At 48.4% G+C, this 24,138-nt stretch overlaps 1 protein-coding gene across 1 annotated transcript in view; it reads right to left on the bottom strand.

The window, feature by feature from the left end:
* The window catches only part of IFT172 (intraflagellar transport 172), a 79,151-nt gene extending 55,028 nt beyond the window's left edge, over positions 1 to 24,123 (bottom strand). Inside the window, 12 exon segments of the mRNA XM_089659672.1 lie at positions 1,562 to 1,615; positions 1,799 to 1,960; positions 4,327 to 4,422; positions 4,753 to 4,876; positions 4,947 to 5,161; positions 7,079 to 7,166; positions 8,923 to 9,002; positions 11,233 to 11,298; positions 17,274 to 17,313; positions 20,797 to 20,909; positions 21,060 to 21,203; positions 23,950 to 24,123. Of these exon segments, the coding sequence (XP_089515798.1) occupies positions 1,562 to 1,615; positions 1,799 to 1,960; positions 4,327 to 4,422; positions 4,753 to 4,876; positions 4,947 to 5,161; positions 7,079 to 7,166; positions 8,923 to 9,002; positions 11,233 to 11,298; positions 17,274 to 17,313; positions 20,797 to 20,909; positions 21,060 to 21,203; positions 23,950 to 23,988 (1,221 nt within the window). The 5' untranslated portion in view covers positions 23,989 to 24,123.
* Between the last annotated feature and the right edge of the window lie 15 nt (positions 24,124 to 24,138).

Raw genomic sequence — 24,138 nt, 5'->3', positions numbered from 1 at the left:
AATCTGAGGTACAAGGGCAGAAGCGGGCAGACTTTTTGGGTAGCAGGATAGAGGCAGGCAGAATTTGAGGTGTAGGGGCAGACACAATTTTTGGGGCAGCACGGTGGAGGCAGGTATACTATTTGGTTCAGTGGCCTAGACATCTGGAATTCTAGGGCAGTGGCAGGTAGAATTTTGGATGTAGCAGTGAAGGCAGGCAGAATCTGGGTGCAGGGGCAGTGGCAGGCAAAATTTGGGGTAGCAGGATGGAAGCAGGCAGAATCTGGGTGCAGGGGCAGTAACAGGCAACATTTGGGGTAGCAGGATGGAAGCAGGCAGAATTTGAGGTGCAGGGGCAGAGGCAGGCAGAATTTTGGGGCAGCAGGGTGGAGGCAGGCAGAATTTGAAGTGCAGGGGTAGAGGTGGTCTGAATTTTGGAGCAGCAGGATGGAGGCAGGCAGAACCTAAGGTGCAAGGCAGAATTCTGAGGCGCAGGTGCAGAGGCAGTATCAGGCAGAATTTGAAGTGAAGAGGCAGAGGCAGGAAGAATCTGAGGTGCAGGGGCAGTCACAGGTTTAATTTTGGGGTAGCAGGATGGAGGCAGGCAGAACCTGAGGTGCAAGGCAGAATTCTGAGGCAGCAAGAAGGAGGCAGGCAGAATTTGAAGTGCAAGGGGCAGTAGCAGGCAGAATTTTGAGGCATCAAGGTGGAGGCAGGCAGAATCTGAGGTGCAAGGCAGAATTTTGGGGCAGCAGGCAGAATCTGAGGTGCAAGGGACAGTAGCAGGCAGACTTCTGAGGCAGCAGGGTGGAAGCAGGTGGATTCTGAGGTGCAAGGGGCAGTAGCAGGCAGAATTTTGAGGCAGCAGGGTGGAGGCAGGCCGAATGTGAAGTGCAAGGTGCAGTAGCAGGAAGAATTTTGAGGCAGCAAGGTGCAGGCAGGTGGAATTTGAGGTGCAAGGGGCAGTAGCAGGCAGAATTTTGGGGTAGCAGGGTAGAGTCAGGCAGAATGTGAAGTGCAAGGGGCAGTAGCAGGCAGACTTTTGAGGCAGCAGGGTGGAGGCACGTGAAATCTGAGGTGCAAGGGACAGTAGCAGGCAGAATTTTGAGGCAGCAGGGTGGAGGCAGGCCGAATGTGAAGTGCAAGGTGCAGTAGCAGGCAGACTTCTGAGGCAGCAGGGTGGAGGCAGGTGGATTCTGAGGTGCAAGGGGCAGTAGCAGGCAGAATTTTGAGGCAGCAGGGTGGAGGCAGGCAGAATGTGAAGTGCAAGGTGCAGTAGCAGGCAGACTTCTGAGGCAGCAGGGTGGAGGCAGGTGGATTCTGAGGTGCAAGGGGCAGAAGCAGGCAGAAGTTTGAGGCAGCAGGGTGCAGGCAGGTGGAATCTGAGGTGCAAGGGGCAGTAGCAGGCAGAATTTTGAGGCAGCAGGCTGGAGGCAGGCAGAATCTGAGGTGCAAGGCAGAATTTTGGGACAGCAGGGTGGAGGCAGGCAGAATTTGCAATGCAGGAGCAAGCAGAATTTTGGAGCAGCAGGGTAAGGGATGAACACAGCTCAGTCCAATGCATGAATTTTCTGCTTCTCACATTCTCATTTTCAAAGAAGAATTTCTCATTTCCTCCAGAAGCTGGCCAGGCCACCTATAGGAAAGAGAAAGCAAGGTCACATGACAATCTGTCCCTACACGTGAAAGCTGTTCATACAGAGGCCCATTCAAACCCAGGCACCCACACTGCCCAACTCACGATCACCCAAGATGATTTCCCACTAGTTGCTATGGGTGACCACCCTAATCCCATCATCCTTAAGTGGGATCACCGTACCTCGTTCAGACGGTTGGTGGCCAGATCTGCAAGCAGTAAGGTGTCTGAAGTGTGCGCCACCAGGTACCGGTCCTTGCCCATGACTTTCACCTCATCCACTTCATAGCCGTAATGGGATTTTAGGACCACACGGGTCCCGGTGGAAAGATTCTTTACAATCACCTGCAGAACAGATTGGAAGGACATTACTATGGCACGGTCTGTGCGATGTATATTCATTGTAGGTGGTCAGTGCGCACAGCTGGGTGTGCACCTCCGTACTCCTTATCTCCAACATCCCAGCCCCCCTTTGTGATCAAGAAGAATTCAGTTTAATGTACGAACATAAAACCTTCCCCTTTTCACCCCTCTCCCTGATCAACGTGCAATTAAAGATTTTCATTCAAATCATTTTGGCCTCTTCTGAGACCCAGTAAAATCATCACTGGGTCTGTCTGCTGGTCTGTTCCCCAAGCTTAGTAGTAGTTGCCGACAGGCCCCTGTAAACACAGCACTCTGCCTCGAACCTTATATGAAAGAACACGTCCCTGGCATCCCTTTAGAAATGTATGCACCTCCCCCTTGGACATTGGATGCTGCAGACTTTAGCTGTTCTATCTTCTGATCAGTTGCTTGATTATACTATATTAGAGTTATCATCAGATTGCACAGCTAACTTCTGAAGAAATTCCATGGCCAACAGCGAGGAATATGCATGCCTAAATGGGTGCCGGGGATGTGTTCTTTCTGCTGAGGAACAGCAGTACAGTGACAGAGGCAACAGATCACACCCACACATGGCAGAGAACATATATAATTGATGGCAAAGAAAACTAATAATTGTTAGAGGTGGGCCAATGATAGTATGGATCAGGAGAAAAGTGAATTGATGATGGATTGAAGAAATTCAGACAGGAAATGATGGTGGGCTCAAGATAGCTGCTACAGGATTATAAAGTAGAGATAAAATTATGTAGGGAATTGAGAGTAATTTGTTTCATAGAGGAGAAGACTTGCTACAAGTGAGAGAAAAAAACAAAAAGGTAAGGCTGGAGTTCAGCTTTAGAGATCATTGTAATTTTAAAAGATCAATGGACTCACCTGAAAATAACTGTCACTTTTTGTAAACAAAGATCTTTCCCTTGGTTTGCGAGCTTTGTGAATTGAGCCTTATTAAGTGTTCTTGCATGGCGACCACTTATTGTTATCTCACATATATATTCTTATTATAGCCAAATTTACCACCCTAACTCCTCCCACAGATTTTACACTACATAGACAGTAATATACTGAAACGTGCGGATTGTTCCCGATTGGTGTGCTATGACTTTGTGGAACGTTTCGCTGAATGGTTCACGAAATATCCGCGTTTTTGTGCTGAAATTGGTCCCATAGGAATGAATGGTGGAATGTTCAAAACTAGAGTGGGAGCTGACAAAAGCTAAAGTGTGAGCTGAAAAATCAGGATATGATTTCTAAACTGCCACCACTCCCTCATTTTCAAGCCCACCTACACAAATCTTATATCAAAACGTTCAGCTATCCCTGCTGCCACTAAGAATGTCCACAGCTAAGCCATAGTCCTGATAGTTTTCACAATATGACCATTTGTTTGCAACTCACGCCGCCCTTCTCAAGCCACTCCACCCAGTTACTCCGCCCACTCCAGTTGTAGACTACTGGTGGAGGCAAGAACACTTCACACAATTTCCCCAAAAATTGTAGCTTTTCTAGTATGTTTATGTTGTGTTTGTCCCCAGGTGTACCACCTTCATTAATAATGCATCAAGGCCAATATCTAACACACACACTATCCAGACTCATCTGTCTGGGGCCCACGCAGGTCATCCTATATCTAATATACACTGTCCAAGCTCACTTGGCTGGGGCCCACTTAGGTCTTCCTATATCTAACACACACTGTGGACTCACCTGGCTGGGGAACTCATAGGTCACCCTATATCTAACACACACACTGTGGACATACCTGGCTGGGGCCTGCATAGGTCACCCTATATCTAACACACACACACTGTGGACTCACCTGGCTGGGGCACTCACAGGTTTCCCTATATCTAACACACACACACACACACTGTAGACTCAACTGGCTGGGGTCCACATAGGTCACCCTATATCTAACACGCACACTGGACTCACCTGGCTGGGGCACTCACAGGTTTCCCTATATCTAACACACACACACTGTGGACTCACCTGGCTGGGGCCCACACAGGTCATCATATATCTAACACACACAGTATGGACTCACTTGGCTGGGGTCCACATAGGTCATTTTATATTGATTACACACAGTATGGACTCACCTGGCTGGGGCCCACATAGGTCATCCTATATCTAACACACACAGTATGGACTCACCTGGCTGGGGCCCACATAGGTCATTTTATATTGATTACACACAGTATGGACTCACCTGGCTGGGGTCCACATAGGTCACCCTATATTTAACACACACAGTATGGACTCACTTGGCTGGGGCCCACATAGGTCATTTTATATCGAACACACACACCGTATGGACCTACCTGGCTGGGGCCCACATAAGTCATCTCAAACTTATTCTTATATAACGAGCGCCGTAAACAACAGTCAAACTGTTCTACCCCTCCGCACAGCGTCCCCTGGAGGGAGAGAAGGAGAAAACATCACTCCACCTTCTGTGTAGAGCTGTATAACAATGCAATGACACACCAGTTTAGAGTAAAGAGAATGTAATTCCATGTCATAGGCTACAAAAGTGAGAAAAATTAGATCAGTTATGTCCGGAGCTGGGATCTGACTCAACTCTACCTTCATAAAGTATATTAGTTATATAAGTAAAACAGTACAACCTAAGCCACCAATAAGGAGTCACCCCACTGCATTGTGGGATACAGGGCATGTGTCAGAGTATATCCATAGGCATAAGATAGGACTTTCAAATCAGCTGATTGGGAGGGAAGTGTTCTCACCGCGCACAGCCGAGAACCATCCCTCTTCCAGGCCAATGTGGTGATGCTGTACAGGTTGGGGATGTCCTTAGGTTTGGCCTCTTCCCATAATCCTCTGCGGGGGCTCCAGTTCAGGACTCGTAGCCTGGGGAGAAGAGTAATCGGTAACTGTCAGGACATTATACATGCTGACCATAACATCGCCAGCTTCCTACCTATCATGGCTGCCGACCACCACGGACTGACCGCTGGGACTGGCGACAGCCACTGTCAGCTCTTTTTCTGTAGGGTCCCGGCTGTAGTCAAAGGTCTGAATGATCTTCCCTTCTTTTTCGTAGGCCACCAGCTTCTTATCACATCCTCCTGCCACAATGCTGTTGGATCCCCATGCCAGAGCGTAAGGTGGGCACGGGTGGGTGACCAGTTTCCCCTGGAACACAACCAAAAACATACTAAAAACCCAGGAGATGGACAAAATGCAGAAATCTGTAACAATCACTTACTGGAGATCAGTCCTGTATGTGTTCAGTATCCACAGGTCATATCATCCAGGAAAGGTCAGGGTGGGCAAAGTCCCACCGCAGACCCCACCAACCATCCTTACCTGCTGCATGCTGCCTAAGTTGGTACCACTCACTTACTGGAGATCAGTCCTGTATGTGTTCGATATCCACAGGTCATATCATCCAGGAAAGGTCAAGGAAGGCAAAGTCCCACCGCAGATCCCACCAACCATCCTTACCTGCTGCATGCTGCCTAAGTCTCTGCCACTCACTGGAGATCAGTCCTGTATGTGTTCGGTATCCACAGGTCATATCATCCAGGAAAGGTCACGGTGGGCAAAGTTCCACCGCAGACCCCCCAACCATCCTTACCTGCTGCATGCTGCCTAAGTCGGTTCCACTCACTTACTGGAGATCAGTCCTGTATGTGTTCGGTTTAAACAGGTCATATTATCCAGGAAAGGTCACGGTGGGCAAAGTTCCACCGCAGACCCTCCAACCATCCTTACCTGCTGCATGCTGCCTAAGTCTCTGCCACTCACTGGAGATCAGTCCTGTATGTGTTTGGTTTAAACAGGTCATATCATCCAGGAAAGGTCACAGTGGGCAAAGTTCCACCGCAGACCCCCCAACCATCCTTACCTGCTGCCTAAGTGGGTTCCACTCACTTAGTGGAGATCAGTCCTGTATGTGTTCGGTTTAAACAGGTCATATCATCCAGGAAAGGTCACGGTGGGCAAAGTTCCACCGCAGACCCTCCAACCATCCTAACTTGCTGCATGCTGCCTAAGTCTCTGCCACTCACTCACTGGAGATCAGTCCTGTATGTGTTCGGTTTAAACAGGTCATATCATCCAGGAAAGGTCACGGTGGGTAAAGTCCTACCGCAGACCCCACCAACCATCCTTACCTGCTGCATGCTGCCTAAGTCTCTGCCACTCACTCACTGGAGATCAGTCCTGTATGTGTTCAGTATCTACACATCATATCATCCAGGAAAGGTCAAGGTGGGTAAAGTCCCACCGCAGACCCCCCAACCATCCTTACCTGCTGGCTAAGTCTCTGCCACTCACTTACTGGAGATCAGTCCTGTATGTGTTCGGTATCCACAGGTCAAATCATCCAGGAAAGATCAAGGTGGGTAAAGCCCCACTGCAGACCCCACCAACCATCCTTACCTGCTGCATGCTGCCTACCCAATGTAAACAGTGCACTAGCCATAGGCAGGCAGTCACAAGCCAGTACAGCTTTCTACTGTCGGCTGATGTTATTGAAAGTAGAGATCCAGCAAGTGAGCTTCAAAATACACGAACTCTTCAAAGAAACTCCCAAGCTTCTCCCCTGCACTCAAGGGGTCTGAGGTCCACTGACAACATCAAGACCAATATTGAGCTCATAGCCCTGCACTGGCCATGAGGATGTTGAGGGCCAGTCCACTACCAGCATGGAGAGCAGCAGAGGACTGAGTAAGTTAAAGTGCTTTTCACTCTAAAGTTTCCTCTTAGGTCCCCGGTCGGTGCTCCTGGCTCCTCCTCTTCCTCGAGTACCCCCCATAAGAAACCACTTCCCACGAGAGCACTTGTGTAGGTTCGAATCTGAGCTGCCCTGTCTGAATCTATAGTCACAGACAGCGTGGCTCGTCCCCACTCCACTCCCTCGTTACAGAACTTGATTGACAGCAGTGGGAGCCAATAAACCCTTGAGGCTTTAGCACCACTTCAACGATGGGGTTTACATCTACTTTAAACCTTTTCATATTCTTCTGTGGTCGTATACTTTGCTGTGTTTTACTGGTTGTTATCTGATGCAAGCAATAATCATCAGGAATGAATGTGAAAACTCACCTGAGACTCCCCAGATCCCTCATCATCGAAGAAGTAGCGGACAATTGTGCCGTCTGCTTGTCCGGACAGTATTCCCTTCCCTGAAACACTGCGGCCCAAGAAGAGAGGCCCCAGAGAGAAGACAAGGTTACAGCACTGATATTTCAGAAGCACAGCCTCCAGTATTTTCACAGCTATTATCAATGCAATTAATATTATCAGCCATCTCTAACCATCCCGTTTCGGTGGTCTCCAATCTACGGCCCTGGGGCAGGATGTGACCCTTTGTTTGCCTCTATCTGGCCTTTGAGGCATTATTCCTGTCACTGACACCAACCTGGGGCAGAATTCCTGCCACTGATACCAACAAAAGGGCATAATTCCTGCCACTGACAACAGTGGCACATAATTCCTGCTACTGAAACCAACAATGGGAAATAGATCCTTCAACTGACACCAACAATGGGGCATAATTCCCACCACTAACACCAACAATAGGACATAGCTCCTCCCACTAACACCAACAATGGGGGCACAATTCCTGCCACTGACACCAACAATGGGGCACAATTCCTCCCACTGACACCAATGATGGGGCACAATTCCTGCCACTGACACCAACAATGGGGCACTATTCCTCCCACTGACAACAACAATGGGGCATAATTCCCACCACTGACACCAACAATAGGACATAGCTCCTTCAACTGACACTAACAATGGGGCATAATTCCCACCACTAACACCAACAATAGGACATAGCTCCTCCCACTAACACCAACAATGGGGCACGATTCCTGCCACTGACACCAACAATGGGGCACAATTCCTGCCACTGACACCAACAATGGGGCACAATTCCTGCCACTGACACCAACAATGGGGCACAATTCCTGCCACTGACACCAACAATATGGCACAATTCCCACCACTGATACCAACAATGGGGCACAATTCCTGCCACTGACACCAACAATGGGGCACAATTCCTGCCACTGACACCAACAATGGGGCACAATTCCTGCCACTGACACCAACAATGGGGCACAATTCCTGCCACTGACACCAACAATATGGCACAATTTCCACCGCTGATACCAACAATGGGACATAGCTCTTTCAACTGACACCAACAATGGGGCACTATTCCTCCCACTGACACCACCAATGGGGCATAACTCCCACCACTGACACCAACAATAGGACATAGCTCCTCCCACTAACACCAACAATGGGGCACAATTCCTGCCACTGACACCAACAATGGGGCACAATTCCTGCCACTGAAACCAACAATGGGGCACAATTCCTGCCACTGACACCAACAATGGGGCACAATTCCCACCACTGATACCAACAATGGGACATAGCTCCTTCAACGGACAACAAAAATGGGGCACTATTCCACCCACTGACACCAACAATGGGGCACAATTCCTGCCACTGACACTAACAATGGGACAAAATTCCCACCACTGACACCAACAATGGGACATAACTCCTTCCACTGGCACCAAAAATGGGGCAGTATTCCTCCCAAATGACACCAACAATGGGGCATAATTCCTGCTACTGACACCAACAATGGGGCATAATTCCCGCCACTGTCACCAACAATGGGTCATAACTCCTTCCACCAACAAAAAAAAAAAAAATGGGGCACTATTCCTCCCACTGACACCAACTATTTCTCCCTCTATTACCGAAGATCAGGCATTGTTTACACCCACTGGGCAAAGTCCAGCCCCCCTAAAGTCTAAAGGACAGTAAACTCTCCCTTTCTTTAGAAAGTTCGGAGACCCCTGCCTTGTGTTATTACACACGGTAAGGAGAACACAGCCCATCCTGAGGAGGAATCCACTCACTTGGAGGTCAGGGAGACGACGTAGGACTCCGTGTTGTATATGGTGGTAGACTTGTTGGTTTTGGTGTTTGCCATTCGTACCTGGAGAGCAGAGGAAACATCTATAGGATCTTATACTCTATTACACTGTGTAAGGATAAACACGGTCAGCTTGGGCAGCACAGAGGCTTAGGCCCCTTTCCATTCCAATCTGCAGGGGACCAGCTCATAGATCCTCTGCTGATCAGAGAAGAGTGGGCGGATGACACATAGACATCCTGGACACAGACAGAGCCGGATCTGCTCTATGAGCAGCCTGGAGTAAACAGCCTCTGCTGTCTATTTACACCACACTATCCTCCGATCTGCCTAAACTAAAGAGGACGGTGTGACGGAACGCCTGTCACGCCGATTGGGTGACTCCGTCAGAGAGCCGCTTCCTCGCCACTGGGACACAGGACCAAGGTTAGACTTGTGTGGTTCGTTTCATTCTGAATTGAAATTTTGACAAAATTTTCGTCATATGGAGATCTGGATGTATCCGAATTTCCGAACTAATTTAAACAAATCCGAAATAACAAAACGAAATTTTGCCCAAAGTAACGAATTATCCAAATCGAGTTCAAAAAAAAAATTCAAAATGTAAATATTTTGTTGAATAAAATCAAATTTCATCATAAATTTAGGCCAAAATGTATTATGCTCCATGTCTTTTTTTTCATACTAGTAATGGCGGCCATCAGCGACTTATGGCGGGACTGCGGCAGACATTCTGACACGGGGGGGGGGGGGGGGATTGACTTGGTGTACTAACATCCCCAGTGACACCAATACAGTGCTAATAAAAAGCACTGACACTGTACTAATGGGACTGGGGAGGAAGGGGTTAACATTTGGGGGCAATCAAAGGGTTAACTGTGTGATGGAAGTGTTTTACTAGGGGGGCAGGGGGTGTGTGCTTCACTGTAAGCACACTGATCAGGATGGATGTGCTCAGCAATCCCGAGCAGTGTGCCCAAACTGACAGGGAGGAGGGCTGCATTGTAAATAAAGCAGCCCTCCTCCCTGTTGGTGATCACCAGTAATCACTGGGTTACGGTGGATATCACCGGCTGGGACCCGGTGATTGACACCTGGGGCCACGAACGGCGGCGCACGTCCCCTACCTGGAAATGCAGGCTCACATATATATACGTGATCCTGCGCACAGGGGCCGCCCTGCAGCAGTAAGATTATTGAGGGCAGTCCCTAAGCGGTTAAACATGTCCAGTAAAAAAAAAAATTTTGTCATAAATTTAGGCCAAAATGTATTCTGCTCCATGTTTTTACCAAAAAATAAAATCCCAATATGTGTAAATTAATTGGTTTACATGAAAGTTATAGCATCTACAAATGGCGGTATATATAGTGGGATTTTCTTTTTGTCATACTAATAATGGCAGCGATCAGCGACTTATAGCGAGACTGCGACGGGCATTCTGACACTTGGGGGGGGGGGGACTGACTAACTGTCACTGACATCCCCAGTAACGCCAATACAGTGATCAATAAAAAGCACTGACACTGTACTAATTGCACTGGGCAGAAAGGGGTTAATATCTGGGGTGATCAAAGGGTTAACTGTGTGCTTTACAATGTCAGCATATTGCTTTGTATTGCTCTGCATAAAGCAGTGTGCTGGTGCGGACAGGGAAGAGATCTGTATTGTTTACAATACAGTTTGTCACCATTCCAAGAGTGCACACAATTGTAAGGTTTGACACGTTGTGTATCAAGGTACTCGGCACAACCTCATCTTTTATGTTTTACCATTTATTGCACTTGTTGCCCTAAAATTAAACTTTAGTGTATTTTTTACTGAAATTTTGCTAAACTGCTGCTTTAATATCGTATAACACAAAAAATAGGAACTACCGCCACTTTATTCTTTAGCACAACCGCTTTCAGAAAACATATACTGCTTGGGGGTTTCATACAATCTTCACATGATTTTTTTTTAAGCCTGTGCAGAAAACGTCTGTGGTCTAAGTGCAGCGCACACAAGGATGACAGAGCATTGGATAGGACAGTGTGCCTCAGGGGCGGACTGACAACTCATGGGGTCCCTGGGCAATAGGGGATCATGGGGCCCCTGTGTCCTTGCTCAAACTCAAAAAAGCCTATGAAAAAGGTACCAGGGACATCTCATGGGGCCCCCTACTGACCCCGGGCCCTCGGGCGGTGCCCGAGATTCCAAATGGTCAGTCCGCCCCTGGTGTGCCTTATTCCTCTCTGTGGAACTTGATGGCTGCATACTGTATACATAAATACGGCTTGTGAGAGGTGAGCGTACCTTCCCTTCTGCCAGTCCGAAGACGATGACGTTCTCCAGAGGCCAGAGGAGGCAGGTGACCGCGCTCTGCAGTGAACGGGGAGAGAAGGAGTACATGGATGAGAGCAGAAAGAATACATCATTATATACAGATGTTTATCTATCTAATATATATATATATATGTGTCGATATTAAGCCTTTGTACGAGTACTTGTAGGCGTGCAAATGCTCCAATACCTGAAACTGATACCTTTGCAAAGCGATTTGAGCACATCCAAATTTAATGGGCTCAAATCGCACCACAAAGGTTTTGGTAATCGGTGTTGGCAAGTACTTGTATCCGCTGCCAAAAAGAGGCACATCAGTGCAACCCTAATACATTTTATATATATATGCAACCCTAATACACACACACACATATATATATATATATATATATATATAATAAATATTACACATACACACACATACTGTATATGTACACACACACACACATATATATATATATACACAAACACACAGTGAGGAACAGAAGTATTTGAACCCCCTGCGATTTTGCAAGTTCTCCCACTTAGAAATCATGGAGGGGTCTGACATTCACATTGTTGGTGCATTCCCACTCTGAGAGACAGAATTAAAAAAACAATTCAGGAAATCACATTGTATGATTTGTAAAGAATGTATTTGTCTTGCACTGCTGAACAGAAGTATTTGAACACCTGAGAAGATCAGTGTTAATATTTGGTACAGAAGCCTTTGTTTGCAATTCCAGAGGTCAGACGTTTCCTGTAGTTCCTGACCAGGTGTGCACTGCAACAGGGATTTTGGCCCACTCCTCCACACAGATCTCCTCTAGATCTGTCAGGTTTTGGGGCTGTCGCTGAGCAACACGGAGTTTCAACTCCCTCCAAAGATGTTCTATTGGATTTAGGTCTGGAGACTGGCTAGGCCACTCCAGGACCTTGAAATGCTTCTTACGAAGCCACTTCTTCGTTGCCCGGGCGGTATGTTTGGGATCATTGTCATGTTGGAAGACCCAGCCACGTTTCATCTTCAATGCCCTTGCTGAGGGAAGGAGGTTTGCACTCAAAATCTCACGATACATGGCCCCATTCATTCTGTCCTGTACATGGATCAGTCGTCCTGGTCCCTTTGTGGAGAAACAGCCCCAAAGCATGATGTTGCCACCCCTATGCTGCACAGTAGGTATGGTGTTCTTTGGATGCAACTCAACATGCTCTCTCTTCCAAACACGAGTTGTGTTTCTACCAAACAGTTCTATTTTGGTTTCATCTGCCCATATGACATTCTCCCAATCCTCTTCTGGATCATCCAAATGCTCTCTAGCAAACTTCAGATGGGCCCGGACATGTACTGGCTTAAGCAGGGGGACACGTCTGGCACTGCAGGATCTGAGTCCCTGGCGGCGTAGTGTGTTACTGATGGTAGCCTTTGTTACGTTGGTCCCAGCTCTCTGCAGGTCATTCACTAGGTCCCCCCGTGTGGTCCTGGGATTTTTGCTCACCGTTCTTGTCATCATTTTGACCCCACGGGGTGAGATCTTGCGTGGAGCCCCAGATCGAGGGAGATTATCAGTGGTCTTGTATGTCTTCCATTTTCTAATTATTGCTCCCACAGTTGATTTGTTCACACCAAGCTGCTTGCCTATGGCAGATTCAGTCTACCCAGCATGGTGCAGGTCTACAATTTTGTTTCTGGTGTCCTTCGACAGCTCTTTCGTCTTCACCATAGTGGAGTTTGGAGTGTGACAGTTTGAGGTTGTGGACAGGTGTCTTTTATACTGATAACAAGTTCAAACAGGTGCCATTGATACAGGTAATGAGTGCAGGACAGAGGAGCCTCTTAAAGAAGAAGGTACAGGTCTGTGAGAGCCAGAAATCTTGCTTGTTTGTAGGTGACCAAATACTTATTTTCCACCATAATTTGTAAATAAATTCTTTCCAAATCAGCCAATGTGATTGTCTGGATTTGTTTTCTCGTTTTGTCTCTCATAGTTGAGGTCTACCTATGATGCCAATTACAGGCCTCTCTCATCTTTTTAAGTGGGAGAACTTGCACAATTGGTGGCTGACTAAATACTTTTTTGCCCCACTGTAGAGCCAAAAATGTTAGAATTGTGTTGATGTCCCAATATTTATGGACCTGACTGTATGTGTGTGTATAATATATATACATATATATATATATATATATATATATATATATATATATATATATATATATATATATTTTATTACACACACATATTATATATATATATTATATATACTGTGTGTGTGTATATATATATATATATATATATATATATATATATATACACACACACACACACACACCACACACACACACACACATACACATATATATATACACACACACACACACACACACACACACACACACACACACACACACACACAGTATACACAAAAGTTAGATATTATAATATACTATATTTCTATATAAAATATAATATAGATTTAGAATATAAAAGGAGAGATGTGAGAGGAAAGGGTGAGTACATAAACTGGTGAGCAGAGTGCCAATACATGTGGTATATGCAGTAATACAGACCCACCTGACTATTATTATTATATAGGATTTATATAGCGCCAAGAGTTAATGCAGCGCTTTACAATACAGCATTCATTATAAATATATACTGTTCAGTAAGTGCACCACATGCCAAGAAGGGTCTTAAAATAAAATCGTATTCAAAATTTTCTTGTAAAAGCATTCTTGGTATGTGGCGTGCTTCCTCTATATATTGCTAATGATTGTACCAGCAGGGTGGTACCCTGTGTAGGTGTTGCCCCCTAATAATCTGTTATTGCTGGTTGTACAATAGAGAAGATCATAGCGGTCTGCAGACCTTTGTTGCTAATCTGACTACAGCCCCCAAAAGGTAAAGGGGGATCTGCATGTGACATACTAAGAATAGACAGACTACTTTTCTTTACTCCAGAGAGGCCGATTGTGACCTAGATATAAACACACGTCTCCAACTGGTGAATGAAACGGTCACAGTGATGTGAAGAACAGACGGTCACTATAAAATATGGAGGAGACGGTCAAAGCAGCTTTATAAAGGGGTAAAACTGTCCTACACATAGGATTGAGGAGACCTCATTTATTTACAGGAGCTGAACAATATTATAGAAACACCAGGTAAAAGAACAAAATTGTCACCCAATATTTTTTTTTTTTTTTTTCTAGAATCTTTGCGTATAGCTTAGTGTCTATGTTCAGAAGTGATATCGGTCTATAGCTAGAGCACTGAGAAACATCTTTCCCCTCCTTTTGTATCAACACCACATGGGCCTGTAAAGATTCCTGTCTCATCTCCATCTCTCCTCCCAGGGCATTCATATATTTCTTCAATTTAGGTATTAACAAGTCACTGTATTTTTTATAGTACTTCACTGTATAACCATCTGGGCCTGGGCTTTTCCCCGTCATGGTACTTTTTAATGCTCTTATTATTTCCTCCTGCGTGATTTCCAAATCAAGTAAATTCAGTTGATCTTCACTTAACTTCGGTAGTCCTGCGTTTTTTAAATATTCCCATCTTTTCTCTCTTCTCTCATTCCCGCTTATATTTACTGGATCTTGGGAGGCGATATTATACAGCTTACTATAGTATTCTCTAAACACCTTAATGATCTCTTTAGTAGAATAAACCATTTCCCCCTTGGGGTTCTTTATTTTCTCTATATAGTTCCTATTTTTCTTTTCCCTCAAGGCTCTCATTAAATATTTTCCTGGTTTGTCTCCCCATCTATATCTCTCACTTGCCACTTTGTTGAAAACTCTTCTCTTCTCCTCCTCCATCAGTAGCTCTAGTTCTTCTTTCTTTTTTTATTACCTTCTGTCTTATCTCTTCTGATCTTTTACTTTTATGTATCTGCTCCAAGTCAAATATTTATTTTAGCAACCCAGTAGGTTTTTCTCTTCTTTCCCTTTTCTTCTTTGCCCCGACCGCAATCAATATACCCCTTATATAGGCCTTATGGGACTCCCATACCGTAGCCACCGACACCTCCCCTGTCTCATTCTCTTGAAAAAATCTTTCAATCTCTTCTCTAATTTTCTGATCCACCTCCTGATCCAGGAGAAGAGCCTCATTCAACTTCCAACCTATCCCACCTGTCGATAGTCTTCCCCACCTCACTTTCAGGGTAACAGGGGCATGATCTGAAAGGGACATATTGTCACCCAATATGATGTTGGACCGCCTTAGGCATCCAAGACAGCCTGAATTTTCCTGGGAATTGAAAAATAGAAGTCTTGGATGATGGATAATGGAATCCGATAGCACTCTTCATGCAAAAATCATTCCAGTTCTCGCGGAGATGCCAAAGGGATAAAAAAAGAGCCTGAACATTGCTCTCCAACATTGACCATAGTGGCTCTATAATATTAAGGTCTGGCGACAGCGGCACCCGGGGAAGGTGCAAGACTTTGCATGCTCACCAAACCACAGTTTGAAGACCCGAGCTGTGTGAATCGGAGTATTATCATCTTGGTAAATGGCGCTGTCTTCGGGAAACAATGTCTGTACCATGGGGTGCACATTTAGTACATAGTTGAGGGCAGTGACTCTACCTTTCAAGGTGATGATGGGGCCTGCAGAATACCAAGATATGGCTGCCCAAACCATGATTGTGCTGACACCATGCTTTACCATTGGCACAAAACAGTCCTGGTGGTGAGCTCGGGACATTGTTGCAAAACACATAAACATGTTCGGTGGTTGGGAACAGTGTGAAGCTCGATCACACCATATTATAGTCTTCCATTGATGGATCGATTTATGGGTGTTGCACCACTCATCTCTCTTCTGAGCATTATTATCGGTCACTAGTGGTTTGGAAATTGCAGCTTGCCTGTGAATGTTTTGCTTATGGAGTTCCCTCCACACAGAACACGGAACACGGGCTTTGGAAGACTGAGATTGAGCTCTGCAGTCACTTTTGCAGAAGTTGTTTTCCTATTCAGGATCACAATCATGCACAATGTCCTTTTGTCTCTTTCAGTCCACCGCACTTATGTTTATCAGACGACATTTTCCCAGAAGGTATATATGCCTCCATATCCTTTGAGACTCTACCTCGCAACACGGCAAAATAAATTGGCAACTTCAGTCCCAGAGGCGGCAGCTAAGCGGCACCAACCCCTCTTTGCAGCTCAGCAAGCTCTGACATGACGTATTACCAGCAGCTCACAAGGTGAATGACAAAAGTGAGGCTTCCCAGCTGTTAGCTAGGTGTCTCATCACACAGCGGACACAAAAGAATATTACATCACTTCCACTTTCACCGCCAAACAGGTCATCGCTTTCACACCTGCAAATCATGTAGTGTTTCCATATTTTTTGTATGTCCCCCTCCTCACTGCTTCCAGAGACTGGAAAAGGACAACACATGAGAAGGCAACTCCCATGTGCTTTCACATTCCATGTCCCTTACCTTGTTAATGGAAACCAATATGGTACCTTCATTTCAGATCTGGACACCTGACCTCTCCCCTTTCTTTCCAGCTCTTCAGCATTTACAAGCCAAGGGACCCTCACTAGCGTATCTGGGATCTGTGAACCCCCCTAAGGGTGATGGCCTAGCTTGAGGCCTATCCTAAGCCCCCCACCCATTTGCCTACAATTTCCCCTAAATTCTTCCAAAGCCTTCCACGCACCAACAGTTAAAAAACAAAGTATGGGATTATAAAACATGTATGGAAACTCTGAAAGGCTGTGGATGGGCCTGGGTGTCACTGCAGAGGATGAGGGTTCGGGAAAGGGAAAGGGGACTTTTCAGCAGACTTGGTGGACCTGTAAGAGATGGGAGTTTATGGAGGGAGCCTGAGGGGCTGTGTCTCTGGAGGGGGTCTCTCTAGGAGACTGGAGACTGTGCAGGGGCTTTCAGTGCCAGGGCTCGAGCTCCCTCCCACCTCTGGCACTGTGACAACCACCCCACCCTTTCCTCTCCAGTATACGAAGGGGTGTCAATTTATGACAGAGTGTTAGGGACACAGGTACACTTACCGTCTGAATGAATTTATTGCAGATGACTTTTTTATCTCCCCTACAAACAAGAGACAAGAAAATGTATATGACTTGCATGCAGAAATGAATGTTGTGTAAACAAGCAGAGTGTCACGGTGACTGGAATATGTCCACTGGACCCTCATTAATGAGCTCAGTACCAACGATAAGGGGGTATAGGCAATACTCCCATACTGGGCCCCATCACGTCTCCAAGGGAGCCCTTCTATTCACTCTCCCACAAGTGCAACATGACCGCCTGTCATGTGAGCTGTCCTGTTTGAGGGATGGTGGCGGTGGGCATGCAACTAGTGCAGTGGCTCCGATGGGTCTGGCCAAGTGTGCAGAGAAATCCACGGTATAGAGAGTAAGGAGGAGCAGCAGCACATGACCACCATATTGTGTGTGAGCTACTTAAAGCTGGCTACCATTTGCACAGTGATGGAGGTTGCTAGCGATGTCACCCATGAAGCAGTGGTACTGCCAGTACCCTACAATAAAGGGGTATAGGCAGTACACCTGTACTGGGCCCCAGGGGAGCGCTGTCAGGCAGGCTGTTTGGAGCCCAAAATGTTACTAACAGTAGCTTAACCAAGAGTGACACGTCAACTTCCACTGAGCCAGTGTCTGCTGATGGACCTTTCTGGCAGATGTATAGGTCTCTTATGGAATAAGGATATGTCCAGGTATTACCCAAATTTACCCCCAAACCTCCCTCACCCCCTGTAGCTCATGTACTAACGTATTTTTTCTTTTACCTTGGCCCTGTAAAAAGAAACAGATTTTAGACAACACCAGGGTTGGTGAGAGGGTCAGAGTGGGATGAGGATAGGAGGGGAGAGAGAAAGAGAGGGGTGGGGATAGGAGCGGAGAGGGACAAAGAGGGGTGGGGATAGGAGGGGAGAGGGATGGGGATATGAGGGGAGAGGGACGGGGATAGGGACAGAGAGGGATGGAGATAGGGACAGAGAGGGGCAGGGATAGGGACAGAGAGGGATGGGGATAGGGACAGAGAGGGGCGGGGATAGGGACAGAGAGGGATGGGGATAGGGACAGAGAGGGGCGGGGATAGGGACAGAGAGGGGCGGGGATAGAGACAGAGAGGGGCGGGGATAGGGACAGAGAGGGACGGGGATAGGGACAGAGAAGGGCGGGGATAGGGACAGAGAGGGGCGGGGATAGGGACAGAGAGGGGCGGGGATAGGGACAGAGAGGGGCGGGGATAGGGACAGAGAAGGATGGGGATAGGAGGGAAGAGGCACGGGGATAGGGACAGAGAAGGATGGGGATAGGAGGGGAGAGGCATGGGGATAGGGACAGAGAAGGATGGGGATAGGAGGGGAGAGGCATGGGGATAGGGACAGAGAAGGATGGGGATAGGAGGGGAGAGGCATGGGGATAGGGACAGAGAGGGATGGGGATAGGAGGGGAGAGGCATGGGGATAGGGACAGAGAGGGATGGGGATAGGAGGGGAGAGGGACAGAGAAGGATGGGGATAGGAGCGGAGAGGGACAGAGAAGGATGGGGATAGGAGGGGAGAGGGACAGAAAGGGATGGGGATAGGAGGGCAAGAGGGACAGAGAGGGATGGGGATAGGAGGGCAAGAGCGACAGAGAGGGATGGGGATAGGAGGGCAAGAGGGACAGAGCGAGATGGGGATAAGAGAAGAGAGATTCAGAACAGGATAGGAGTGAGGGACAGAGAGAAGTGGGGATAGGAGGGGAGAGGTTCAGAGAGGGATGGGGATAGGAGAAGAGAGGGATGGGGATAGGAGGAGAGAGGGATGGGGGTAGGAAGGGAGAGGGACAGAGAAGGATGGGGATAGGAGGGGAGAGGGACAGAAAGGGATCGGGATAGGAGGGGAGAGGGACAGAAAGGGATGGGGATAGGAGGGCAGAGGTACAGAGCGAGATGGGGATAGGAGGGCAGAGGTACAGAGCGAGATGGGGATAGGAGGGCAGAGGGACAGAGCGAGATGGGGATAGGAGGGCAGAGGGACAGAGCGAGATGGGGATAGGAGGGCAGAGGGACAGAGCGAGATGGGGATAGGAGGGCAGAGGGACAGAGCGAGATGGGGATAGGAGGGCAGAGGTACAGAGCGAGATGGGGATAGGAGGGCAGAGGGACAGAGCGAGATGGGGATAGGAGGGCAGAGGGACAGAGCGAGATGGGGATAGGAGGGCAGAGGGACAGAGCGAGATGGGGATAGGAGAAGAGAGATTCAGAACAGGATAGGGATAGGGATGGGAGGGGTGAGGGACATAGAGAAGTGGGGATAGGACTGGAGAGTTTCAGAGAGGGATGAGGGACAGAGAGGAGTGGAGGTAGGAAAAGAAGGGCAGTTATAAGTGGGGAGAGGGACAGACAAGGGCAGGGACTAGAAGGGAGAGGGATAGCGAGAGGTGAGGATATCAATAGAGAGGGACAGGGAGGGGTGGGGATAGGAGATGGACAGAGAGGGCAGAGATAGGGATAGTAGAGCAGAAATAGGAGAGGAGAAGGACAAAGAAGTGAGGGAATGAGAGAGGAGATGGATAGAGAGGGCCGATATAGTGACAGAGGTGACAAGAAAGGTAGAGTAGAGGGTCAGAGATGGGCAGGGATAGGAAGGGAGAGGGGTGAGGAAGAGAGGTGCGGGAGTAGGAGGGGACAGACACAGAGAGGAGTGGGGATAGGAGGGGAGAGAAAAAAGAAAGTGGGGAGAGGGGGCAAGAGATGAGGATACAAGGGGAAAGGGACAGAGACGGGCAGGGATGGGAAAGGAGAGGTACAGAGAAGGGTGACTATACACAGGGAGAAGGACAGGGAAGGGCAGGGATAGGAGGGGAGATGGACAGAGTGGGGTAGAGATAGGAGAGTGACAGAGAGGGGTGGAAATTGGGACAGAGGAATGGGGATAGGAGAGAAGATGGACAGAGAGGGAGGAGATAGGGTCAGAGGGGGTGGGGAGAGGGGCGGAGAGATGTGGATATAGAAGGGGGGAGGCATGGAGAGGGGCAGAGATAGTGACAGGATTGGTGTAGTTCTGTAGTCCAGCAGGCGGGGCTGAGAACACCGCTTGTGATGTCAGTACAGCAGAGGGGAAGGTACTGTTAGCTCATTACAGGAAGTTGGGAGCTCCCTGGATTTCAGGCGGGAATGTTCTTTACTTGCAGTGATTTCAGATGCCGTTAGGTGAGGATGTACCTCTAGTCTTGGCACTCTTCGTGTGATAAACCTACAGACGTCTGGGGATGCCATATTCCATGCCAAGAATGCCTATAGGTTCACCTCATTCTCCTTACATAGGTCTGGGAGAGGCAGTGAATGTTTAATAGCGGCCCCCTGCAGATGCTTATACTCACCCTGAGACATGTGACATGCCTGAATAGCCAATCACCAAGAAGCAGCATTCTCACATTGGGGGAAGGGAGTAAGTCACATGCTCCTCATACCCTGAAGTACTGATGGGTCCCATTTTTCCCCAGTAGAGGAGGAAAAAGAAGGTGATGGGGACTGAATGACATGGAGACGGTCACTCACCAGTCCTCACCAATCTTGTACACATAGACGATGTTGTCTGTCTGTCCAATGGCAATCTTGGTGGAGTCGGGGGAAAACGCCATGCCTTTCACCATATAGCTCTTCTTCCCGTACTGGACCAATCGGAAGAGAGATGGAAATGAGGAGGAACGCCTATACAATGAACATTACAAGAGACTGTTCTGGTAGAGGACCCCCCCCCCTGAACAGCCAATCGGATGTCCGCTGCCTGTATAGCTGAGGTCACATGATGAGGTGCTCACCTTGGCGTCGGCGGGTTTTGTGCTGAACTTGTCTCTTCTCTCTCCCTGCTCATCATACAGGAGAACCACCCTGTCCACCGTACAGACCGCAAACCGCGCATTGTTCTGGGACCACACCATACACGTCACCTTCGCCGCTCCTTCCTGAAAGAGATCACATGATCACACACCAGGATACACCCCACATACCCTAGCTGATATACCCCACATACCTTTCCTGATACACCCCAAATCCGACACATACCCTGCCTGATATACCCCACATACCTTTCCTGATACACTCCAAATCCGACATACCCTGCCTGACACACCCCACATACCTTTCCTGATACACCCCAAATCCCACACATACCCTACCTGATACACCCCACATACCTTTCCTGATACATCCCAAATCCGACATACCCTGCCTGACACACCTCACGTACCTTTCCTGATACACCCCAAATCCCACACCCCACGTACCTCTCCTGATACACCCCAAATCCGACATACCCTGCCTGACACACCCCACATACCATTCCTGATACACCCCAAATCCGACATACCCTGCCTGACACACCTCACGTATCTTTCCTGATACACCCCAAATCTCACACATACCCTGCCTGACACACCTCGCGTACCTTTCCTGATACACCCCAAATCTCACACATACCCTGGCTGACGCACCCCACATACCTTTCCTGATACACCCCAAATCCGACATACCCTGCCTGACACACCCCACATACCTTTCCTGATACACCCCAAATCCGACATACCTTGCCTGACACACCCCACGTACTTTTCCTGATACACCCCAAATCCAACATATACCCTGCCTGACACACCCCACATACCTTTCCTGATACACCCCAAATCTCACACATACCCTGCCTGACGCACCCCACGTACCTTTCCTGATACACCCAAAATCCGACATACCCTGCCTGACACACCTCGCGTACCTTTCCTGATACACCCCAAATCTCACACATACTCTGCCTGACACACCCCACATACCTTTCCTGATACACCCCAAATCCGACATACCCTGCCTGACACACCCCACGTACCTTTCCTGATACACCCCAAATCCGACATACCCTGCCTGACACACCCCACGTACCTTTCCTGATACACCCCAAATCCGACATACCCTGCCTGACACACCCCACGTACCTTTCCTGATACACCCCAAATCCGACATACCCTGCCTGACACACCCCACGTACCTTTCCTGATACACCCCAAATCCGACATACCCTGCCTGACACACCCCACATACCTTTCCTGATACACCCCAAATCCGACATACCCTGCCTGACGCACCCCACATACCTTTCCTGATACACCCCAAATCCGACATACCCTGCCTGACACACCCCACGTACCTTTCCTGATACACCCCAAATCCGACATACCCTGCCTGACACACCCCACATACCTTTCCTGATAAACCCCACACCTACCCTGCCTGACACACCCCACACCAAACACATACTCTTCCTGACACACCCCACATCTACTCTTCTTGATACCCCAAATTTGACACCTACCTTGTTTGACACCCTATATACCTTTCCTGATACATTCCTACCCTGCCTGATACACCCAACCTGACGGTCCAAATCCGACACATATCCTGCCCGATACCCATATGTATCTTGACTGACACACCCCGTACCCTACAAATACCTGCCAGACACACCCCACACATACATTGCCTAATGCACCCCACACCAAACACATACTCTGCATGACACACCCCACAAAACTTGCCTGATAAACCCTACCTGACACCCCAATCTGACACATACTCTGCCTGACATCCCCACCTACCCTGCTTGATACAGCCCAAATCCGTCACATACCCCCCATGCCTAACACCCATAGGTATCCTGATTGACACTCCCCACAAATACCCTGCCTGACATACCCCATATTAAACACATACCCTGCCTGACACCCCACACCAAACCCTGATGGACACCCCCACCTGACACCCCACACAAATCCTGCTCAGCATCCCCCATCAACCCTGCATGACACACACCACCTGACTCCACCAACCCTGCCTAACACACACCCTGCTTGACACCCCCCACCCCAACCAAACTCTTCCTGACACCCCCAACATATCCAGCTCAACACCCCCCACCTGACACCCCACACATATTCCTCCTGACACACCCCACACCCTTCAAGTACCCTGCCTGACACACTCCAAGCAGACCTTGCATGACCCCCCCCACGCCACACATACCCTCCCTGACACACCCTCCAGCTAACAAACCACACATACCCTCCCTGACCCCCCCCCCCCCTCAGCTGACACCCCACACCTACCCTCCCTGACACCGCTGTAGGCACCCGCTACCCTCTCCTGTCTGTAATTCTAGGTGGCTGTGCTTCTTACTGTCCCTGCTAGCTGGGTCAGAAACCCCAGATTGGAGGACCCTGATACTTTCCAGTAGGTAGACAGAGAGGATTGAGCTGTAAATGCTCTCCATGGAGATGCTGCGGTTGTATTGTCACCCGGAGCAGAAGAGACTATTATACATTACTGGGGGGGCTAAGACGCCATGTAGATGGGTGACTGCGAGTCTCAGCAACACCCTACACTTCCCGCCACTGAGAAGCTCTGTTCCAGGCTGGTTGGACAACAGTTTGAGGACTCCCCTCTGTGACCCCTCATATCCAGGTCTACGATTCAAAGACAGACCCCCAAATCATCCTCAGGGGGTACCCTGTGATGGCACTTCACTGTAACATTCATCTGGGGGTATCTCTACTACACTGGAAGCCACATTTCTCATGACCACCCACCTAAAAGAGGGCTAAACACCCCACACATCCCCCCATTTACACACCCCCTCCCCGAGCGGTGGCCCGGTTCGGGTGACACCTGTGAGGAGAGGAGGGTCTTCATATGTTTCAGCTGCATTGCGTCCTCCGTGTAGTCCGGGCGGTATTCGGGTGAGGTCGGGCTCTATCGGGAGCCTTCACAGCTTGTGGTTGCCGGGGTGACAGCGGAGGACGGACGCTGTACGGAGGAACGTCACCCGCAACTGTGTGTACGAGCCCGTACAGTGCG

This window comes from Staurois parvus, unplaced genomic scaffold, assembly GCF_062004578.1.
Source record: "Staurois parvus isolate SC_StPar_1 unplaced genomic scaffold, SC_StPar_1.0 ptg001181l, whole genome shotgun sequence".
In the NCBI taxonomy this organism is placed as follows: Eukaryota; Metazoa; Chordata; class Amphibia; order Anura; family Ranidae; genus Staurois; species Staurois parvus.
This window is presented reverse-complemented; position numbering and strand designations above follow the sequence as displayed.